The 18,002-nt window shown below is 35.7% G+C and overlaps 2 protein-coding genes across 4 annotated transcripts; both read right to left on the bottom strand.

Annotated features, from left to right (window-relative positions):
* Window positions 1-302: 302 nt before the first annotated feature.
* On the bottom strand, window positions 303-10,881 carry LOC144440151 (uncharacterized). 3 transcript variants are annotated; one of them, XM_078129422.1, is made up of 13 exons: window positions 10,784-10,881; window positions 8,552-8,713; window positions 8,124-8,360; window positions 7,131-7,361; window positions 6,461-6,546; window positions 5,174-5,501; window positions 4,913-5,060; window positions 4,574-4,701; window positions 3,912-4,123; window positions 3,396-3,535; window positions 3,117-3,166; window positions 2,373-2,510; window positions 303-1,818 (listed from the first exon to the last, which is right to left on the bottom strand). In XM_078129422.1, the coding sequence occupies exons 1-13, from the start codon at window positions 10,794-10,796 to the stop codon at window positions 1,769-1,771; spliced, it is 1,923 nt and encodes a 640-aa protein (XP_077985548.1). In that variant the 5' UTR covers window positions 10,797-10,881; the 3' UTR covers window positions 303-1,768. The 3 variants fall into 3 exon arrangements, 2 of the variants coding, with proteins under 2 accessions (XP_077985548.1, XP_077985549.1); XM_078129423.1 differs by lacking the exon at window positions 10,784-10,881 and adding an exon at window positions 9,647-9,753; XR_013481171.1 differs by lacking the exon at window positions 303-1,818 and adding an exon at window positions 2,763-2,936 and having other exon boundaries at window positions 2,425-2,510.
* Window positions 10,882-11,166: 285 nt separating this feature from the next.
* Window positions 11,167-14,900, bottom strand: LOC144440390 (uncharacterized). Its single transcript, XM_078129760.1, has 5 exons — window positions 14,870-14,900; window positions 13,483-13,582; window positions 13,055-13,246; window positions 12,511-12,747; window positions 11,167-11,714 (listed from the first exon to the last, which is right to left on the bottom strand). Exons 2-5 carry the CDS (start codon window positions 13,493-13,495, stop codon window positions 11,611-11,613), a joined length of 546 nt encoding a protein of 181 aa, XP_077985886.1. The 5' UTR covers window positions 13,496-13,582; window positions 14,870-14,900; the 3' UTR covers window positions 11,167-11,610.
* Window positions 14,901-18,002: the final 3,102 nt, after the last annotated feature.

Genomic DNA, 18,002 nt, shown 5'->3' with positions numbered 1-18,002 from the left:
GTGTCAAACAAGACATTACCCGTACTGGTGTCATTATATCTATCTAACAGGAACATGGATATCATAAGGTAATATGATGTATACTTCACAACACTTGACCAAATAAAATTGTTAAAATATACAAATACATGTTGTGGTGACATAAACTCTAGAACACTCCGAATTCGAAAGCTAAATGTTAAGTCCAGAAAATGGTTACAAATCTAAACCATAATGACATCTCTGTTCATTTTATTCTTTTTGTTCTGTGTGTGTTTTTTTTTTTTTTTTTTTTTTTTTTTTTTTTTGGGGGGGGGGGGGCTTTCTAGTCCCTTCCCCCAGCTTCTTTGCTAGCGTCATTATGTCTCATTTAGAAATGTAATCAGAAAACAATTTAAAACCGTACAATTTGGTCGCTCTTTTCAAAAGAGCTAGCTTAACACAGACCCGACTTTCAAACTAGAATATCCGTTAACTTGATAAAGACGAGTACCTCATTCACGTATGAACGTCATGATAAAAGATCACAAGACATTATTGTATAGCGCCTGCAACGGCTGAAATTCTTTATGCATAGATCTTACTCTCATGTTCGTCTTAATCTTGAGTCCATGTCTTCAATACGGGCTTTACGTGAAATATAGTATCACCCCACCCCAGGCGACATATCCCAGTTCAACGTCATGTGGGAGTGCCGGGTCTTCCATGGGATGGATGTAATGCAACAGAGAAGATATATTTTGGTAACAGAATAATGAGTACATGTGAATATAAACCTGTAATACTAGTATAGCCAACTAATTATGATCATCATCATCATCATCATCATCATCATCATCATCATCATCATCATCAGGTCGGGGAATCCCAGACACCATTGACGAGTTGCCTCCACACCTCTTTGTTCTGCATCATGTTTGGGACCTCCTTTCTCGTTGTGCCAGTGTCTACTTCCAGTTGCTCAATGTAGGTGTTGCCTCCAGCTGATGTTTAGTGCTGCTCTTAGGATCCCGGAGCCGTGTGTAGCATCCATTTAGACGTATTTCTAGAGTTTTTGTTAGAGTCCAGCTCTCTGCCCCATATAGTAGAATGCTTTCAACAGTAACTCTGAAAAACTGGATTTTGAGATTTCTTGGGAGGTCTGATTTTCAGATGTTGTCCATTTTAGATAGTGCAGACCAGGTTTTTCCTTTCCTGATTTCCATGTATTTTGGTGTTGAGTCTATCCATGCACCTAGATATTGAAAGTTATTTTGTCTCCTGATGTTGTCTCCTTTGAGACTGTTCATGGTGGCATGCTGGCTATAGCTTATGAATTCTATTTTATCTTCATTTATATGAAGCCCAACTTCAATGGCAGCAGATTCAACTCGTTGGAGGAGGGTCTGATAGAAGTAGAATGTCATCTGCAAAGTCTGTATCTGTGAGGTAGGTGGCAGGGTAGCGAGTGCTTCTTCGTGCAGAGATTGTACGCCCCAGGTGTTCAGAATTATTAGTGGCATTTCGCATTGCATAATTCAGAACAATGATGAGGTGTTAGGGAGCCAGAGTGTCGCCTATGTATGTTGAAAAACTCTGTTTCACCTTCTTGGGAAATTACTTTGGTTTCTGTGTTTTGGTAGAGAGTTCTAATTGCATGAATTATCTTGTCAGGGATTTCATAGTATAATTTTTGATAATACCTAATTTTGATATTACTAGTCTTATTGTTGCAATACATGCATGTCAGATCTTGCGGTTTTGAGATGTGTATCAGGTGGTTCTATTTCTTGTCTTTCACTTGCCCTTACTACTCGTTATAACTTGATTCAATAAGAGCTGTCAATTTGGAAACGGCGTCTGCAAAATTAGTAAAATAAAGTTACATAAGGAAATTGTGGAAACTTCGAATATATGTGAGCCTTCAATAATTACAAGGAGGGCCGGTGGAAATTAAGCCCAATTTATTTTTTCTTCAGAAATTTGACACTTCCCCGTCTCCGTTTTCTAAAAAGGTGGCCCTTGCTCAATTTCTCTCTCTAAAATATGACACTGCCCCTGTTAAAATAGTTATGAAAGAAACAAATCACACACACACACACACACACACACACACACACACACACACACACGTGCCCCCCCACACACACACACATATACATGGGTAACACTCTGTCAGAAGTGAAAACGGACAAAGGTGTCAGTTAATGACAAGTATGTCTTAATAATCCGCTATCAGTGTCTATATTTTGTTGGCCTAATTCGTATCAAAATATGTTGTGTGAAATGTACAAAAATACACCATGCCGCCTAATTGAAACTCTATATAGTCTTTCTAGTTTAGTAGACTTAGTATCATTTCATATTACGGTGGCAAAAGTGTTTAAAAGTCGCATTGTAGGGACAATACCTACCCTCCACAGGTATCCTACTATCTTGGTCAAATTTTCTCAATCCGTCAGTTACCTCCTTGTAAGATGCTGGACAGTCTTCAGGTAAAACTTCGTTTCCAGTCTCCATGATATGATTGAAAATCTGGCTGTCACATTTTCCTGATTGTTTTGAAATAAATAAAAGATTATTGTAAAGTAGAGCTAATTAGACAATGATGTAACTGCAAGTGGTATAAACTTATCCTTTATCTGTCTAGAAATATCACTGCAAGTTTATGAATCCAAAACTCTTGCAATGCTTAATACAAATACATTTTAGTGAATATTAATAGTAGTAAGAATAATATCAATTTTATATATCACTTCCCCACAGTGCACGAATGATTTAGAAATATTACTTATTGTACGGACCTATAGATTGAAGCACAACTGTCCTGTACTCTTCCGCTATTCCATGAGTAGCATAAATGTATTGTAGTTTCTACAAGTTCGTAGGATAAATTCCCTCACATAGCAATCTCTGTCCTTCCAGGTCCCCATTCACACTGTTTGGTGGATTGGAACACAATCGGGGTTTACCAAATACTTTACCATGCAATAATAAATGACACTAGTTAGGCTCAAAGAGGAAACTTTCATAATCGTCATATATTAGTCTATTAATTTTTTTGTGTACGTCATTTATAGGCTTATTATAAGCATGGCCCCATGGTACTTATAACCACACGTGCACCTGATTTTGCAAGAGTGCGAATTTTAACTTACCTTCAAAAGGAACTTTTCTCGTCGCTATTTCCCACAGAATGATGCCAAGTCTATGCACAAAAATAACAAGAGGTTGATCAATTATAGAAAAAACACTTGCCATGGAGAAATATTCGAGGTAAGAGAGTAAAATTGAATTTGTACAGTGTAACTGATACGATGGGGTTGGACAGTTTGATTGTATGATATAGTGTGTGTGCAAGTTATATTATTATAGAAGAGTTAGATGAAAGGTCAGAAGTAACGTCTCTAAATTCAAAACTGCTAATTATTTCTCACCCATATCTCTCTGTGTACAGTGTATATTCCTCACTGCCTTGCTTATTAATATTCAGGAAGTGTTCAGGAGGCATATATCTATCGAGTGTAACATGTCTATTGCAGTTTGCAAGTGTGTCTGTCTTCGAGAAATCATACACCTATGACAAACGAAAACAATATGACAATTAATACCAACAGTACATTTGGAAATGAGTGTGATATTGTTACTGTCACGAAACTAATGTTACAATGCAAAATAATGGTTTGGTGTTTGGTGTGTGTGTGTGTGTGTGTGTGTCTGTCTGTCTGTCTGTCTCTCTCTCTCTCTCTGTGTGTCCATACGTGTCTGTCTGTCTGTGTTTGTGCCTGTCTGTCTGTCTGTCTGTCTGTCTGTCTGTCTGTCTGTCTGTCTGTCTGTCTGTCTGTCTGTCTGTCTATCTATCTATCTATCTATCTATCTATCTATCTATCTATCTATCTATCTATCTATCTATCTATCTATCTATCTATCTATCTAACTTAATCAAGTAGTACCTTTATCCGTCTATCAGCATCAACAAGGAATTTTCTGCTACTCAGTTTACCCAATACCATTGGAAATTCTCTGCAGTGCAGACATTTGATACATTGGCAAGCATCCAATGCCATTCTTGTTTTATCCTCCCAATTCAATGTCATTTCACAATTTCTTAAGAAATTGCAGAGTGAACCGTTTGGCAAGTATCCCATCAACAGCCAATAGGAACCTGTATTGTAACAAAGTTTATTTCCAATGTTATATGTATCCTTAGTATTGCAGATTCAGAGTGGGTGGGTGGGTGGGTTGGTGAGTGAGTGAGTGAGTAGGTTAGTGAGTGAGTGAGTGAGTGAGTGAGTGAGTGAGTGAGTGAGTGAGTGAGTGAGTGAGTGAGTGAGTGAGTGAGTGAGTGAGTGAGTGAGTGAGTGGGTGGGTGGGTGGGTGGGTGGGTGGGTGGGTGAGTGAGTGAGTGAGTGAGTGAGTGAGTGAGTAGGTGAGTGAGTGAGTGAGTGAGTGAGTGAGTGAGTGAGTGAGTGAGTGAGTGAGTGAGTGAGTGAGTGAGTTATTTAGCGAAACTGATGAAATGACTAAAGTTCTTGTTTAACAGCGGAAATAAATGGTTATTTTTTGACAACTACTGTGAGATTCAGGGTCAAAAATGAGATATCATGATATATACCTTTCTCCGAGTCACTACACGCACCAAGACCCTTTACTGTGAACTGTCCTTGCAGTGTCTTCATCATATTGTATCGCTCACAGACATTCTGACTAAGGAACCCATTATATCCCAGGGCCTGTCTCGTCCTGTCGAAAGAGCAAAACACATTTGAAATGGGTTGAATTAAAGCTGCATCCTTTTACAGAAAAATGAAATATGATAAAAGTAAACCATATTACTATGTTCCAGGTAGTACAGTATCCCCCCCTCCCCATCACATCTTCTAATATACAGAAAGAATTCAAACCAAGACTGAATAAGTCATTTTTGTCCTTTATAAAGAATTCAGAGACCTACCCCTCTTGAGGGCGTAATTGCTTAACCACTATGATGTCATCTAGATATTTGGCTGTCCACACATCACTGCTGTTTCCATTTGCTATCTTGTCCTTCAATTCGACATGGAAAGTGGGAACCAGACCACAATCTCTTTCAGGACATACATCTAGAGTAGAGAAGATAATGAATGTTTTAAAACTCTCTGAATAGTGCAAACCAGTGTAGAATCTTGTTTATCCTTGAAAAATAAATGATGAGGCAATTTGGTATAAAACTCACCTTTGGTCGTAAGACTTCCATCATTTTCATGTCCCATTGTAATTCCATTTATCTCAACAAGCTGACGTTCTTGTTCAGCCATCTTTTCTTTGCAACGCTGAATTTCTATCTCCTTTGCCACTTTATCACCTACGACTTCTTCTATCACCTGGTTTGCGTTGACAAGTTCCTTTACAAGTAACTCCTTCTCTTTCAGCTCTTTATGATATTTGTCACGGAAAATAGTATTGGCAGCTTTCAATCCGTCGCACTCTTTCTGCAGCACTGCTAATTTTGTGTGTGTTAGTGATAGTTCTGATTCAGCCGTTTTGTCTCTTGATGGCGTCATCTAGCAAGTGAAGGTAAACAACATGTATTACAACTTAAATTTGAAGTGCGTTGATTTATGCTTTTCCATTAATTTTGTACGGGATGTATATGCTAACCTGCTCTTTGGAGCACTTCCTAAGTTATCACTATACTGTATTTGCTGCCAATATTTAGGACTATGAGAATACAGTCTTACATAACACCGAGTAACTAGTTTTAAAGCTAGTCACACTACAATTAGGCATACATAAGAAATGTTATTACAAGAAAAGTTTTGAGTTGAATTCTACTTTTAATAGGGGAAATATCATATTTATTGTAATTAAGAATATTACTTGGAGCATTTCATAGCATGATATCTATATTATTTTTCCTCGATGATCCTTGTAACCAAAAAAGCATACTTCCAGGTGCAATGTTATTTTCAAGGAGTAAATTGGGAGTGCGATCGGGACACAATGTTTTGTCAGTTATCAATTTTATTGGCCCTTTATAGGGATTCATACAAGTAAAGGACACCAGGCCAAGTTAAAATGTAAAACGGAATATTATATCTCCCAAAATTAACGGAAAGAAATCCGTAGTGAATTAACGTTATGGATGGATGTCTTTTAATAATGTATAGCACGTAGTGTCATAGTCTATTTCATATACTGGTCTGTACTGTACGCCGTGACGGGACGCCCTCACACATCGGCCAGCCCTCTCAAATACCGTAATGTAGTTAACGCGAGAGGAGGTCGGTGAGGGCGGATAGGCACGACGTATCTTAATAGTCTAGTTCCTATAGGTACGAGTTATGATTACTACGATCATCTACACTGTGAGTTGAGATGATCACAGTAATCGTAATGTATCGTATATGAACTAAACTAGTACTGTCATGCCACGTGTTATGTTGCCACTTCGTTACTCGTCACAAGTTTAAAAGAGTGTCTCTTCTATTCATGTCAATCACAACCCTTTTACTTTCCTTACCAGGTTTTCCAGTTCTTCATAATATGGCTCCACATCTACAACCGTTCCTTCTATTTTATGTTTGGTAACTAACACTTTCTGTACAACTGATCAGACAAAGCAACACAAAACCAAAAAGGAAACGAAAAATATCAATAAATCAAAAATGAAAATTATATAATTATATAAACATAAAAAAGAGATTCATAATAGATCGACTTTTAATGATAATAAATGTGACCAAGAACTGAGTACAATCTATGATAATTAGTAATGGAAACTCGCTGAAACAAACAATGATGGAATACAACAAATAGAAGCCTTCATAATTAGATAATTAGTTATCATGAAGTAAGGCAAAAAAAGATACTGTAATTATTTCTGGTCAGCGCGCGCATCACTTAACTACCCCCGCGTCGGTCTTTTTTTCTCGTGATTGTCCAGCCCATGCACTCTGCAGGTCTGTGGGGAAACACAAAATAACCCTCCCTACTTCAGTGAAGACAACTGCAAAGCCAATCACGAACAAGTAAATGACATCTGTCCAACATGCACACTAAAGTAGTAAATAAAACGAACAGTAACTGCCATAAATTGTAGAGAATTGAAAAAAAAGCGTCGTAGCACCATTTTAGACAAACTGTCCTGACCAGAAACAATTTTTTCTTCTTGGCCTAAGATTATTTCATACCTTGGTAATCCTTAAACCATATTGTTGCTGTGTTCGTGTCTTGACGTACAACTTTGTCCTCTATGTCATCACCTCCACTAATTATGGGACGTTCGTAGAATAATTTCAACAACTCTAGATCTTCATCAACACTGTCAGGTACATTCTTCACTTTGATTGTATTTGTGAACTGTACTTGTTGGACAATAGCTGTGGTTCCTCTCATCAACGAAGTCTTTATGTGATCAAAATCTTTGAACAGATAGAGATACGATGTAAATAAGCTTGCCAAACAAAAGTTAATTGAGTTGGTACATTGGGGGCGCATTCCCATATTGGTGCATCTCAGATGGATTAGTAGATTGGCGTTTCCGGAAATCCGGTGAATAAAAAAATTGCAGACCCGCAATGTTGAATATTGCATCATGGGAAATATGATAATAAATACTAATGAATTGGTATTGTAAACAATACTGTTACATTGTTTGCAACCACGAACGATCAATTCATAGGCACCCTGACCATTGTGGGAGGTTCATTTTATCGGTAGCTCAAGATTAGGTATTACGATAACCACAGATCATCCCATAGTACTTTGCGTCTGAGCATGTTCAGTCTGGATTGCAAGTTCCCTATTGGATAACCCACTAATCAATACAAGTTTTGAGGTTCACCCGCTTTGACGTATTGCGTTATAGTTCAAAAGTTGAGATAATAATAATTGCAATTAGCTGGTACATGGTATTCCATTAGTGACATCGGTATAGTAACCTAATCAGTTCACACACAATAAACTTAATGCACCAAAAAAGAAACACATTTGTAGAGAAAAATGGTTGATAAAATAAAAGTATGTATGATGATTATTTGAGTGTGTAAATTGTTAGAATAAATTGTCATATTTATACGATAAGACATTACATACTTGTATAGCCAAGAACAGGACCTTGCCTAAAGTCCAAGACATATTTTCACAAATGATATCGAAAAAATCACATCAATCTGTACAATTACCTGTGATTTCGGTCAAATATTTCACCAAAACAGCGTCTTTACCAAATCGTAAACGTGGTGTTTCTGTTATACCAGTGCTAGATTTCAAGTGACCAATCACGTCTTCCTTTGACATGGTAGGGGGCAATCCTCGAAGAAGGATGCATTTTCTGTCGACTGGATTATCATTCGATCTCGTATGAGTGACTCGTTCAACATTGTAGTCCAGGTGATTTAATGAGAGAACAGCCTTCAACACTAGAAAATAAATTGTAAACGTTTGGTTTCTAGTCAGTGTATATTGGTTACAAATGCTTGTTCTAACCTTGACTTATCATGAGTCACTCACAATGTTTATGACACACACACACACACACACACACACACACACACACACACACACACACACATATATATATACTATCCAAAAGCAAATAATGACTTCTTACCTTCATGGCTTTGAAACTGTATAAGCATCCAGTCATCCTCATATTTAACTGTTTGAATTCTTCCACCGTTTGATCGTTCATTAGACTCAAAATACAGAACTGTCTTATCTCTGTTTAATTTCTGACCTTGACGAACAGGTGTGATCTTCAAATATTCATAATCTGAAATTTCATGAAATTAAAAAAAAAATAGTAAACTTCAAATTAATAAAACATTTCATAAGTGTAAGCAAAAAACTAAATAAAAAACTAAACAGTTCCACAGTCTATTGGAGGAGCCAGGTATAGTGGAGTTATGAATTTATTGAAAGTCATATTAAAAGAGTTAGATTAAGATATGCGTGCGTGCGCGCGTGCGTGTGTGTGTGTATGTATGTGTGTTTGTGTGTGTGTGTGTGTGTGTGTGTGTGTGTGTGTGTGTGTCTTATGCCTCTTGGTAAAGTACAGCGTCATCTACACTAGAATGCCTCAGCTACTACCGACCTTAGAGGTCCTGACCTGCCATCTCAGACAACTGAGACAACCTATTCAATCAATTCTTTGCATATTTTGTACACCGAGCCAAATATAAAACTGTTGTAACTAATGGTAACACATCTAAAAAGGATAATATTCCTCTATGCCACTCAATTTACTTCTAAATATAAAAGCTGATATAACTGATGATGACAACATCCAGGGTCATATGTTCTAGTCAAATCAGTAACAAGTAGTGAAAATCTGTGTATGTGTATACTACAGTTACTGTAAGATCGTAAACATTTTCTAGTGGTGAAAATATCAAGGTTTACAATATTGTTAACAAATTAAATATATATAAACCAAAAATACGCTGACTCCTACAGTCAAATCAATATATCCCGGTAACTAAACAGTCCAATGCAGAAACTAATAGTTTAAGAAGTACTATACAGGTAAAACTAACGAATCAAAACACATAGACAAGATCTAACATAAAAACAAATAAACATTGATATGCGATTATATTGATTATGGTATAATGTGTCGTATATACATTTGTAGATCTAATCACAACCTTAGGCCTGTGTTTGAATCTAACTGTAGAACACACTGAACAAGTGACAAACCACTTACATTGCATACTTGTTTGTTTTCCTGATCCTATTTACAAATGTAGTTGTTTCCAGACGTGCATACGTATCATTTAGATACACAAATATATAGTTATAATAACATAAAGTTATGTGGCATTGAGTAGTCGAAGAGAAGAGAAGAAACTATATCAAGGCCGAGAGTCAAAGGTTCATCGCCAGCCTACTTCTGTACGTGTTGTGCAATGTATGTTGTTGAATACGGAAGTTGACCTTATTCTGGGGTCATATACAATCTTATTATGAATGCAAAATAGTCGTAAAACGGTATATAGTCGTAAACAGTAGTCGTTATGTTCTATAAATAGGTATGATTACATCACTTGCCAAGTTTCGATTCGTTTTTCTCTTCATTCGCTATCGTTATATTTAACCAAACAACATTGTGTATTATCTGTTATTTTAATGAAGGTGTTTCTTATATCCTCTAAAATGATAGCGTTCCTGCTTCTTTACGAACAGAATATGATATTGTCATTAAATTGTAAATGAAACTTCATGCCCACCTAACTAGTATACACATTGTGTGTGTTAATTTAAATAATACTTGTTGGATTGTGTTGTCTGTTTATACACTATCCAAATATACAACCCGGAACTTATATCTTATATGCAAATACACTACATAGTCGTAAACAGAAGTCGTCATGTTCTACAAATAGGTATGATCTCAAGACTTGCCAAGTTTCGATTCATATTTTTGTCTGGATGGATTAAAATAAAACTTCATGCCGACATAACCAATATACACACTGTGTGTTACTTCAAATAATACTTGTTGGACTGTACTGTCTATTTATACATCATCAAATTATAGCTTATATAGGCCTATAGGGTTGACATTTACCTATGTATTGTTATCCATGTTAGTTTGTCTGATATTCACCTGGCCAGAGCACTATTGGATTGACTTTGCGATTACACCATCTTAATACTTATTTTTAGAGGTATGTACGTACGTAAACTCGAATAAAGTCAGTCAACTGGATTTTAATATAATGCATTAATGGTTCGACAACGACGTCCAATAACTGTTTACAAACTTCGCAGATGTCCTTCATGTATTGGTTTATACAAGATTATACCAGACAACCAAAGTTACTAAGTGTTTCCTACTCACCTTGCCCTTGCATATTTGAATGTCAAAGAGAACGTACAGATATAATCATAATTATAAGTTCATCCCATCGTAATCGAAACGGATGTCTTAAAATGCAAGCACAAACAATGTGCTTCTGCGCAGACTCGATTTGGTACGACCTAGCTATCCTGTAGTGTGAGGTCACGGTATTATTATTTACACTGTGCACACATCGAGTAGAATATTACCAAGTATTTTTTTACTAACATTAAAAACTCACAATGACAACACACACAGATCCATACACAGAGACTTCACAATAAATTGGTATACCACTGAATACAGAAGTTTATTCATGTAAATGAAAAATCTATGTAAATACCATGAATATGATAACGAATGTATCCATATCGTTGGTCTTTAAACAGCATTACCTTTCGCTTAGATTCGTCAAATTTACTAATTTTTTAGTGTCATGTCCTTTTGATCTAGCAGAATTTGTGTACGGTTTTTGAGTTCTCAGTTTGAAATTTTTCCATTAAGTTAGTGTTTAAAAAAAATTCAAACACAATTCTTGATATTATCAACTCATGTATTTCAAGTCCTTTTAATTGAAGTCCTTTTTATTTGAGCGTGACTAGCTCTGAAGTGTCAAGTGTTAATCGTGGATTATATTCTTTTATATGGACTTCTAAAGAAACAATTTCATGCTTGCAAAATAATGTAATTTTAGTTCGTAATCGTAGGCTGCTAAGATTCCACTAGCTACGAAGTGTTCTCTGAGAAGGTTAAAGAACTTATGCGTTTTTGGTATGCGTATGATCTTTCCAACTGTCCCTATTTAATGATTGGTGACATTGTGGGTTTCAGTATTCAGCAGAGATTGTAACTCCAAACCAACCATAGTGTCTCGTCACGATGACGTCATTATGTGATATTGAATGATGTCTGTCTGCTACCCGGTCCACAACTGTAGGAAATATAAAATTGGAAATGTCATTATGTCTTATATATATATATATATAAAACCGAATTTCATAAAATACATTTGCACAATAAATATGAGTTGTTAACTTTGGCCTCATAATTATATCATAGTATATCTTTTCAAGATGTTATTTATATCAAGTTACACACCTTGAAGTAACAACCATGACATCACAATTGCAGTATATCACAAAATACCTAGTTATTCGCAGAAAGTACAATTTTCGAGATATTTATATATTGATCTGATATTCTAAAATCAACTGTAACCTTATATTCACCCAACTAAGACGATCAAATCTTTATGTCTAAAAGTATACGTTCCAACGTTCGGCCTTTAAAAATAAAACTCGCAATATATTTTCTTACAGTGATTGGAACACAAATTATGACATGGGATCTCATTCATAAACCTACTGGTTGTTATATGTTTATTTCATGTCGTTTCCAACTCATTGATAACGTACATAGTAGATAGTAGATATCAGTAATGTACAACACGTGAACTATGGATGGGTAAATTGCAAACTCGCCATCTTGAATGATGCATTATGGGTAAAATGATACCATTCCCATGATAAATATATGAGTCGAACAATATTGCAAATAACGTCACATTGTTGATAACCACAAATAATCAGATCTTTGTTACCAAGGCCCAGGACTGTCATATTTAGACACTATCGACTACAGATATTGTCACTGTCCTTTGCATCTAAGAATGCTTAGTTTGGTTTTAAGATGGTCACAAGGGTCAAAGTTCACACCAATTAATTTACCTTTGTAGTCTTGAAAGTACAGGAGGACGATATTTCTTGAACCTCTTATAATTTCAGTCTGGATTATCCTTCCAGCACTTCGTTCAAAGTAACTTTTCACATCATCCTTTATGTCTTTGCAAGCCACTCTCTTCAAAACATGAACGGCAACAGAATTTGTTTGTCGAACCCTCTCCATTTTCAGCTGGGCATTTTTCAGTTTCTTTTTCTCTATTCTTTCTTGTAGCACATTAAAATCTGTAATGATAACGTTTTCATCTTATTACCATAGTTACCATGGATTCAAAATGCTACATCTCCTAGTTAAATTATCTCTTAGGCTATGGTAAGGAACCTTAAACAAACAAATTCTTTTTAAACAAAAAAATCCTTAAATTCAAACATGAAAACCACTGACATACAGTTAATTTACAATACAGCTGTTTTGACTGGCCATTTACTACATTTATACGTGACATATAACACACTAACTCAATCCAAAACAGGCTTGGAACAAGAAACATTTCTATCAACAATTATGAAATATTAATTCGTATGTGTTTACCTTTTATGTCCTCTGAAAATTTGACAAGAATTTTATCATCTTGCGAAAGAGGATATAGCTTTGGTGTTTCGTACACAATAGCTCGACCTTCGAGATAGTATCTGATGAATACTTGAGGGGTGCCAGGTGCGAGATTCTTTAACAATATTCTCTGATTGTCCAAAGGCAGGTCTTGATAGTTAGCTTGATCATCTGAAGGGGGAGGGGTGATTATTGAGAAAAGAATAGGATATTAGTCTGGACAGACAGACAACACATCATACACCAAATGAACAAACATCAACGCAGACAGAATCACAGAAACGCATGCTCACGCGCACAATACATACATACATACATACATACATACATACATACTGACGTATATCCGTATCAATCCCTACTTTGAATACGATGCCATTGCGAAAGTAAAATATTCATAATCTTACCACTTAAATCCATTTGTTGTCAACTAATCTCTGGGTTAGCAAAATAAATTCAAACTTAGCATTTATATCGAGTGCAGGTCTTCAGGGTCTGAGTAAGTATCTGTGAACATTTGAATGGAAAAATAAGTCGGTATTAGTAATACGTCAATAATATAGGCATTTTCTCTGTAATGTGTTCATAATCTCTGTCTATAAAAATTAACTTTTAAGACCGCTGTATGACTCAGAAAGGTGTGAATAGGTACATAAATATATATATATATATATAAGTTATATCGCAGTTAGTAAAATCAAAGTATGGGTTTCAATACTTTATATGTGAAATGATAAAATTATGGACGAGTACAGTGGCTACATTTCACTTTATCATCGCAAATAGTGCAATAAATCTATGATTGGAGTAATGCATATATTTTTCAACAATGATATATCACACGGTCTAGTGTTATATGCCTGATTAATTCGTGTACTAACTGATTACAATCTGTACAGGTCCCTGTGACGTCATATCATAACTTTGACATGTGATAAATCCGTCTAGTCTATCCTTTACTTTTTAATTTTCAACTATTTCTTTCTTTCTTTCTTTCTTTTTAATTTTTTGTAAAAATGCCGAGTTTTCAATTATAATTTTATTCATTTTTTCTGTGCAATTATGAAGTTAACTCTAGCTTTTTACTTCGAATTCAAAATATTGTGTTCCCTAACGTTGCCATATAGTTATGCACTGAATACATCATGTATAGTGTATCCTAGCTAGTTAAATACTAGGAAAGAGGTTATATGATATTATACTCTACGGTGAACCTTTTATCTAGGGATGTTCCGTATAGGTTATGGGTAATCTTCCATTACAATTAATTTACTGTAGTGACTTGAACTATGGAAATACAGAAATACAGTGATTTTCCACAACTTGCGTGCATTGTGCGAAACTGTAGCTTTTTTCATTAAATATGTTAGCACGGTATGTGTCAAGGTATGATAAGTGCAGCTAGCACTACATGTAGAGTACACGTATAGTGTAATGAAGTGTAGGTATTCATCTCTGAGCGAGTCAGATGTATTTCAAACAAACAACAATTCAGGTCAAAGTGCAAAGGTCACTTATAAATAACAATGATAACTAGCGAGGGAAATCCCCACGTTGGCAGCTAGCCCAAAGTGGCAGCTTGGTCGCTTGTTCTCTGTTCCGAGTTGTCGAGACGTTCTGAAAACTAGTTACCGTTAAAAAAATGCTTTTAGCAATAAGCTTAATACTGTGCCTATACGTTTCCAAATGTGTAATACCGAATTTAAGGAAATATTTCAACGGCACAAACTGTATTGTGTTTGTATATGATTACAAGGTTACACACTACATACAATATACATCTAGATGACTTACCTCAACGCGATCACTAGTGCATTGTGTCGTTGTCACGTGACTTTTGTACTCTTCTACAATTGGATCATTTAATGTGTGGGCTTATAAATATACTACAGTATGGCTATACTATATGTCTGATGTCATCAGTCTTGTCGAATGATTTGAATACAAACTCGAATGAGGGTCGAGGTTGTGATGTAGAAAAAGACGAGTATGTAAGACATAAAAAAGTGTGTGATTCCGATTACACTCAATTTTAGAAAAGGTGGGGTAGGTAGAGTTTTTTGTTCATATGTAAGTGGCTAGTTCAGGTAGTTTGGTTTTTCCATTGTTTTTCATATGGTTTTCTATGTTATTGGTTTCTTATCAGATGTACAACCATTACAGATTGGAAGAACAGTTTTATATTGTCTTTTGAAGTTGATGTCCGTTTCCGCATCCACTATTTCTGGCGAGACTTCACAATTTTCGTGATTTTATTTTTTTTTCTCGAATATGTAAAAACAAGCCAAATCAAAAATCATGTCACCCAAAATCGGTCTTCAAAAGCTTCATCAAAGGTGGAACAATACGATACTCAAGAACACGCAATAAAAAATCCGATGTTATTGCAAAACGTAACATTTTAGCACTGTGACAGAAAATAAGAGATATTGAATATAACAAGACATACGTGTGACAGTATAGTCATACTACGAAAAGTCATATTTGACCAGATATCTTTCCACCCTGGGTAAATCTTGAGCAGAGGATGTGTAAATGTGGTGAGTATGAGACGAAGTTCCACCTTTGACTCAATTTACTCACGGTGATATCTCTCCCCTGGGGGATGTAAACAGTCTCGTACTACCCTTAGACAGAGACGGTGGTAAGGTAGGTCACAGGAAGGGTAAAAGTTGGGTAAAGGTGGGTAAATTAGATTTTTCGTGTATATATCAACAAGAACAGTTTCATTGTTACGAGTATCCTACAATTCTAACAAATATATCTTTAGTTGCTTGTTGGGAAAATGTCTCATGTGTAGCTAGTGCAGTTTTAAAGCCCTGTGTATAATTCATTTCCGTTTGTGAATTAGCAATCATTTGAGTATTCCTCTGTTTTGTCTTCTAAAAGTTCACACGTGTTTCTTTATATCCTTAATTATCCTATTATGACCACCTTTTGTTGATTTATCGATCCGACAATCCGTCATTGAATATTTTATGCCTGGTGAGATCATCACGTACTTTGCTTTTCTAATTGACAAACGTTTAGAATATCATGACAGAAAGAAAAACTAAAAAAAAAACCACAAACATCAGAGGCCATGAGAAGTGTCCTACACTTACACATCTTGTGGAAACGAAACTACTGACCATGGCATTGCTGTGAAGATAGGTTGCCATCTAGTGGAAAAAAGATTACTAATCGTATCGATTCTCCTTTTGTAACCACGAAATGATCGTGTGCTTACCCGTAAGCATTAACAGTTTGCCTTGAAAGAACTGTACACCGGACAGCTATGGTTAGTTTTCAAATTGCTGAAGTTCAAAAAAATGAATATGAATTGATCGTGGTTACGTCACTGATGACGTTTCTAAGTAGAAATAAACAGATTATGTGTAAATGTTATGATGTTATTAAGGATATGGTGTGGAGGTCAGTCGTACTTCCATGGTCATAGTAACACAGTGTATTGCATTAATTATTCAAAACATTAGCAATCATTTGTGTATTCTTTGTCAAATAACGAATCAGGATCGTTTTCCTTGTCTGTGCACCAATCAGAAACAGCGTACTTCCAACTTATTAAAACTTGTTTGTATGAAACTAAGACAGACGGTGGAAGTTACAGTACATTGTTGTGTCACTGAGCCCACGAGTCAGTAACTGTACACGAAGTAAAGATCCACGCTCAGTCACTACAGTTAACTGGTAAGTATTGTAAGAATGTATCCATAAATAGTTGAACTAATACAAGCCGAGTTAATGAAATGTATTAAGGTGTAAGAAAACATGTATTGTTGGTAACATGATAGGGGTTTCCTCGTCATATACATCTATATACCAAAGCATGTCATCAAATCGTGTATGTATTATCACTAAACACCATATTTGAGTTATGTCAGTAGCAGGTGATGGTTTAACGTGATTGCCATGGTTGTAAATTAACCATTGCAAGAAAGTTAAGAGAGCCTCATGATCAAAGTCTCATATAATCCCAAGTAGTGTTCATGTACTGGTCCAGTCTAATTTTAAAGCCCACAACAGGTTTGGCTTGGATGATGTGCTCTGGTAAATTGTTCCATTGAGATATGACACGCTGTTAGGTGTGTTTGTGTAAGTAGAATAGTATGTACAGGTAAACATATCAGAAAAATGCGCCCATCGAAAGAAAACAGTGTCAACTCAGCTTACCCTCTTATGTTCGTTAGAGTAACATTATGGGTTAAGAAATTGTTAAGTTTCTTTGAATATAAACGGCTACAAAATTGCCTTTGTAATGTATGTGGATATATGTTGTATACCAAGCATAAGGACAATGGATATACAATTTATGAACTTTTTAATATTTCATGGCCCATTTCAGAATCCGTTAATATAAGTACTAGATGTAAGACGTGGACAATAAAAGTAAGATTAACAATCGCATAATTGATATCTTTTCTTTTCTTTCAATTACCTATTTTGGTATGATCAGTACATTTTTCTACACATATTTAATAATAGTAAAGTAGTGTATTGTGCTGAATCCAAATTCATTGGGTGAATATTTTCTGCCTTATTGTGAAAGATCGAGTTGAACGTAGGTTACTATAAACAGTATATTGGGAAACTAAGGTCTCTAAAGATACTGATAGGACCAGACAGTCGTTAAGGAGATTTGTAAGTGAAGCATGCACGACTGAAAAGTGTGTGTGTTTGTCTGGTAGGTGACTATGTTTACACTGAAGATTAAGGTCATATTAATGGCACGGAGAGAAGTAACCTTTTATTGATCCCAATGTATATGAAAGAATTGTTATTGATTGGTTCTAGTTACTACATTGTAACTAAACAATTGTTACTAATCATACCCCATTCTACGTTGTTGGTGTTGATGGTGTTTTTAACGCTGCGCTAGCTACCATATCGTACTGAAATGGATAACAGCAACACAACACACACAAAG

The sequence above is a fragment of the Glandiceps talaboti genome, chromosome 9 (assembly GCF_964340395.1).
Source record: "Glandiceps talaboti chromosome 9, keGlaTala1.1, whole genome shotgun sequence".
Classification (NCBI taxonomy): Eukaryota; Metazoa; Hemichordata; class Enteropneusta; family Spengelidae; genus Glandiceps; species Glandiceps talaboti.
Note: the sequence above shows the minus strand (reverse complement) of the source record. Positions and strands in the feature narration are given on the sequence as shown.

Excerpts from the sequence above, each read along its gene's own strand:
- LOC144440390 (XM_078129760.1), bottom strand. Across the intron at positions 12,748-13,054 it reads ATTTTCAGAGGACATAAAAG|ATTTTAATGTGCTACAAGAA; the intron begins GTAAACACATAC and ends TTATCATTACAG. Across the intron at positions 11,715-12,510 it reads GTACTTTCAAGACTACAAAG|TTGTGGACCGGGTAGCAGAC; the intron begins GTAAATTAATTG and ends TATTTCCTACAG.
- LOC144440151 (XM_078129422.1), bottom strand. Across the intron at positions 6,547-7,130 it reads ATGGTTTAAGGATTACCAAG|TTGTACAGAAAGTGTTAGTT; the intron begins GTATGAAATAAT and ends TTGTCTGATCAG. Across the intron at positions 4,124-4,573 it reads GTGTAGTGACTCGGAGAAAG|GTTCCTATTGGCTGTTGATG; the intron begins GTATATATCATG and ends GTTACAATACAG.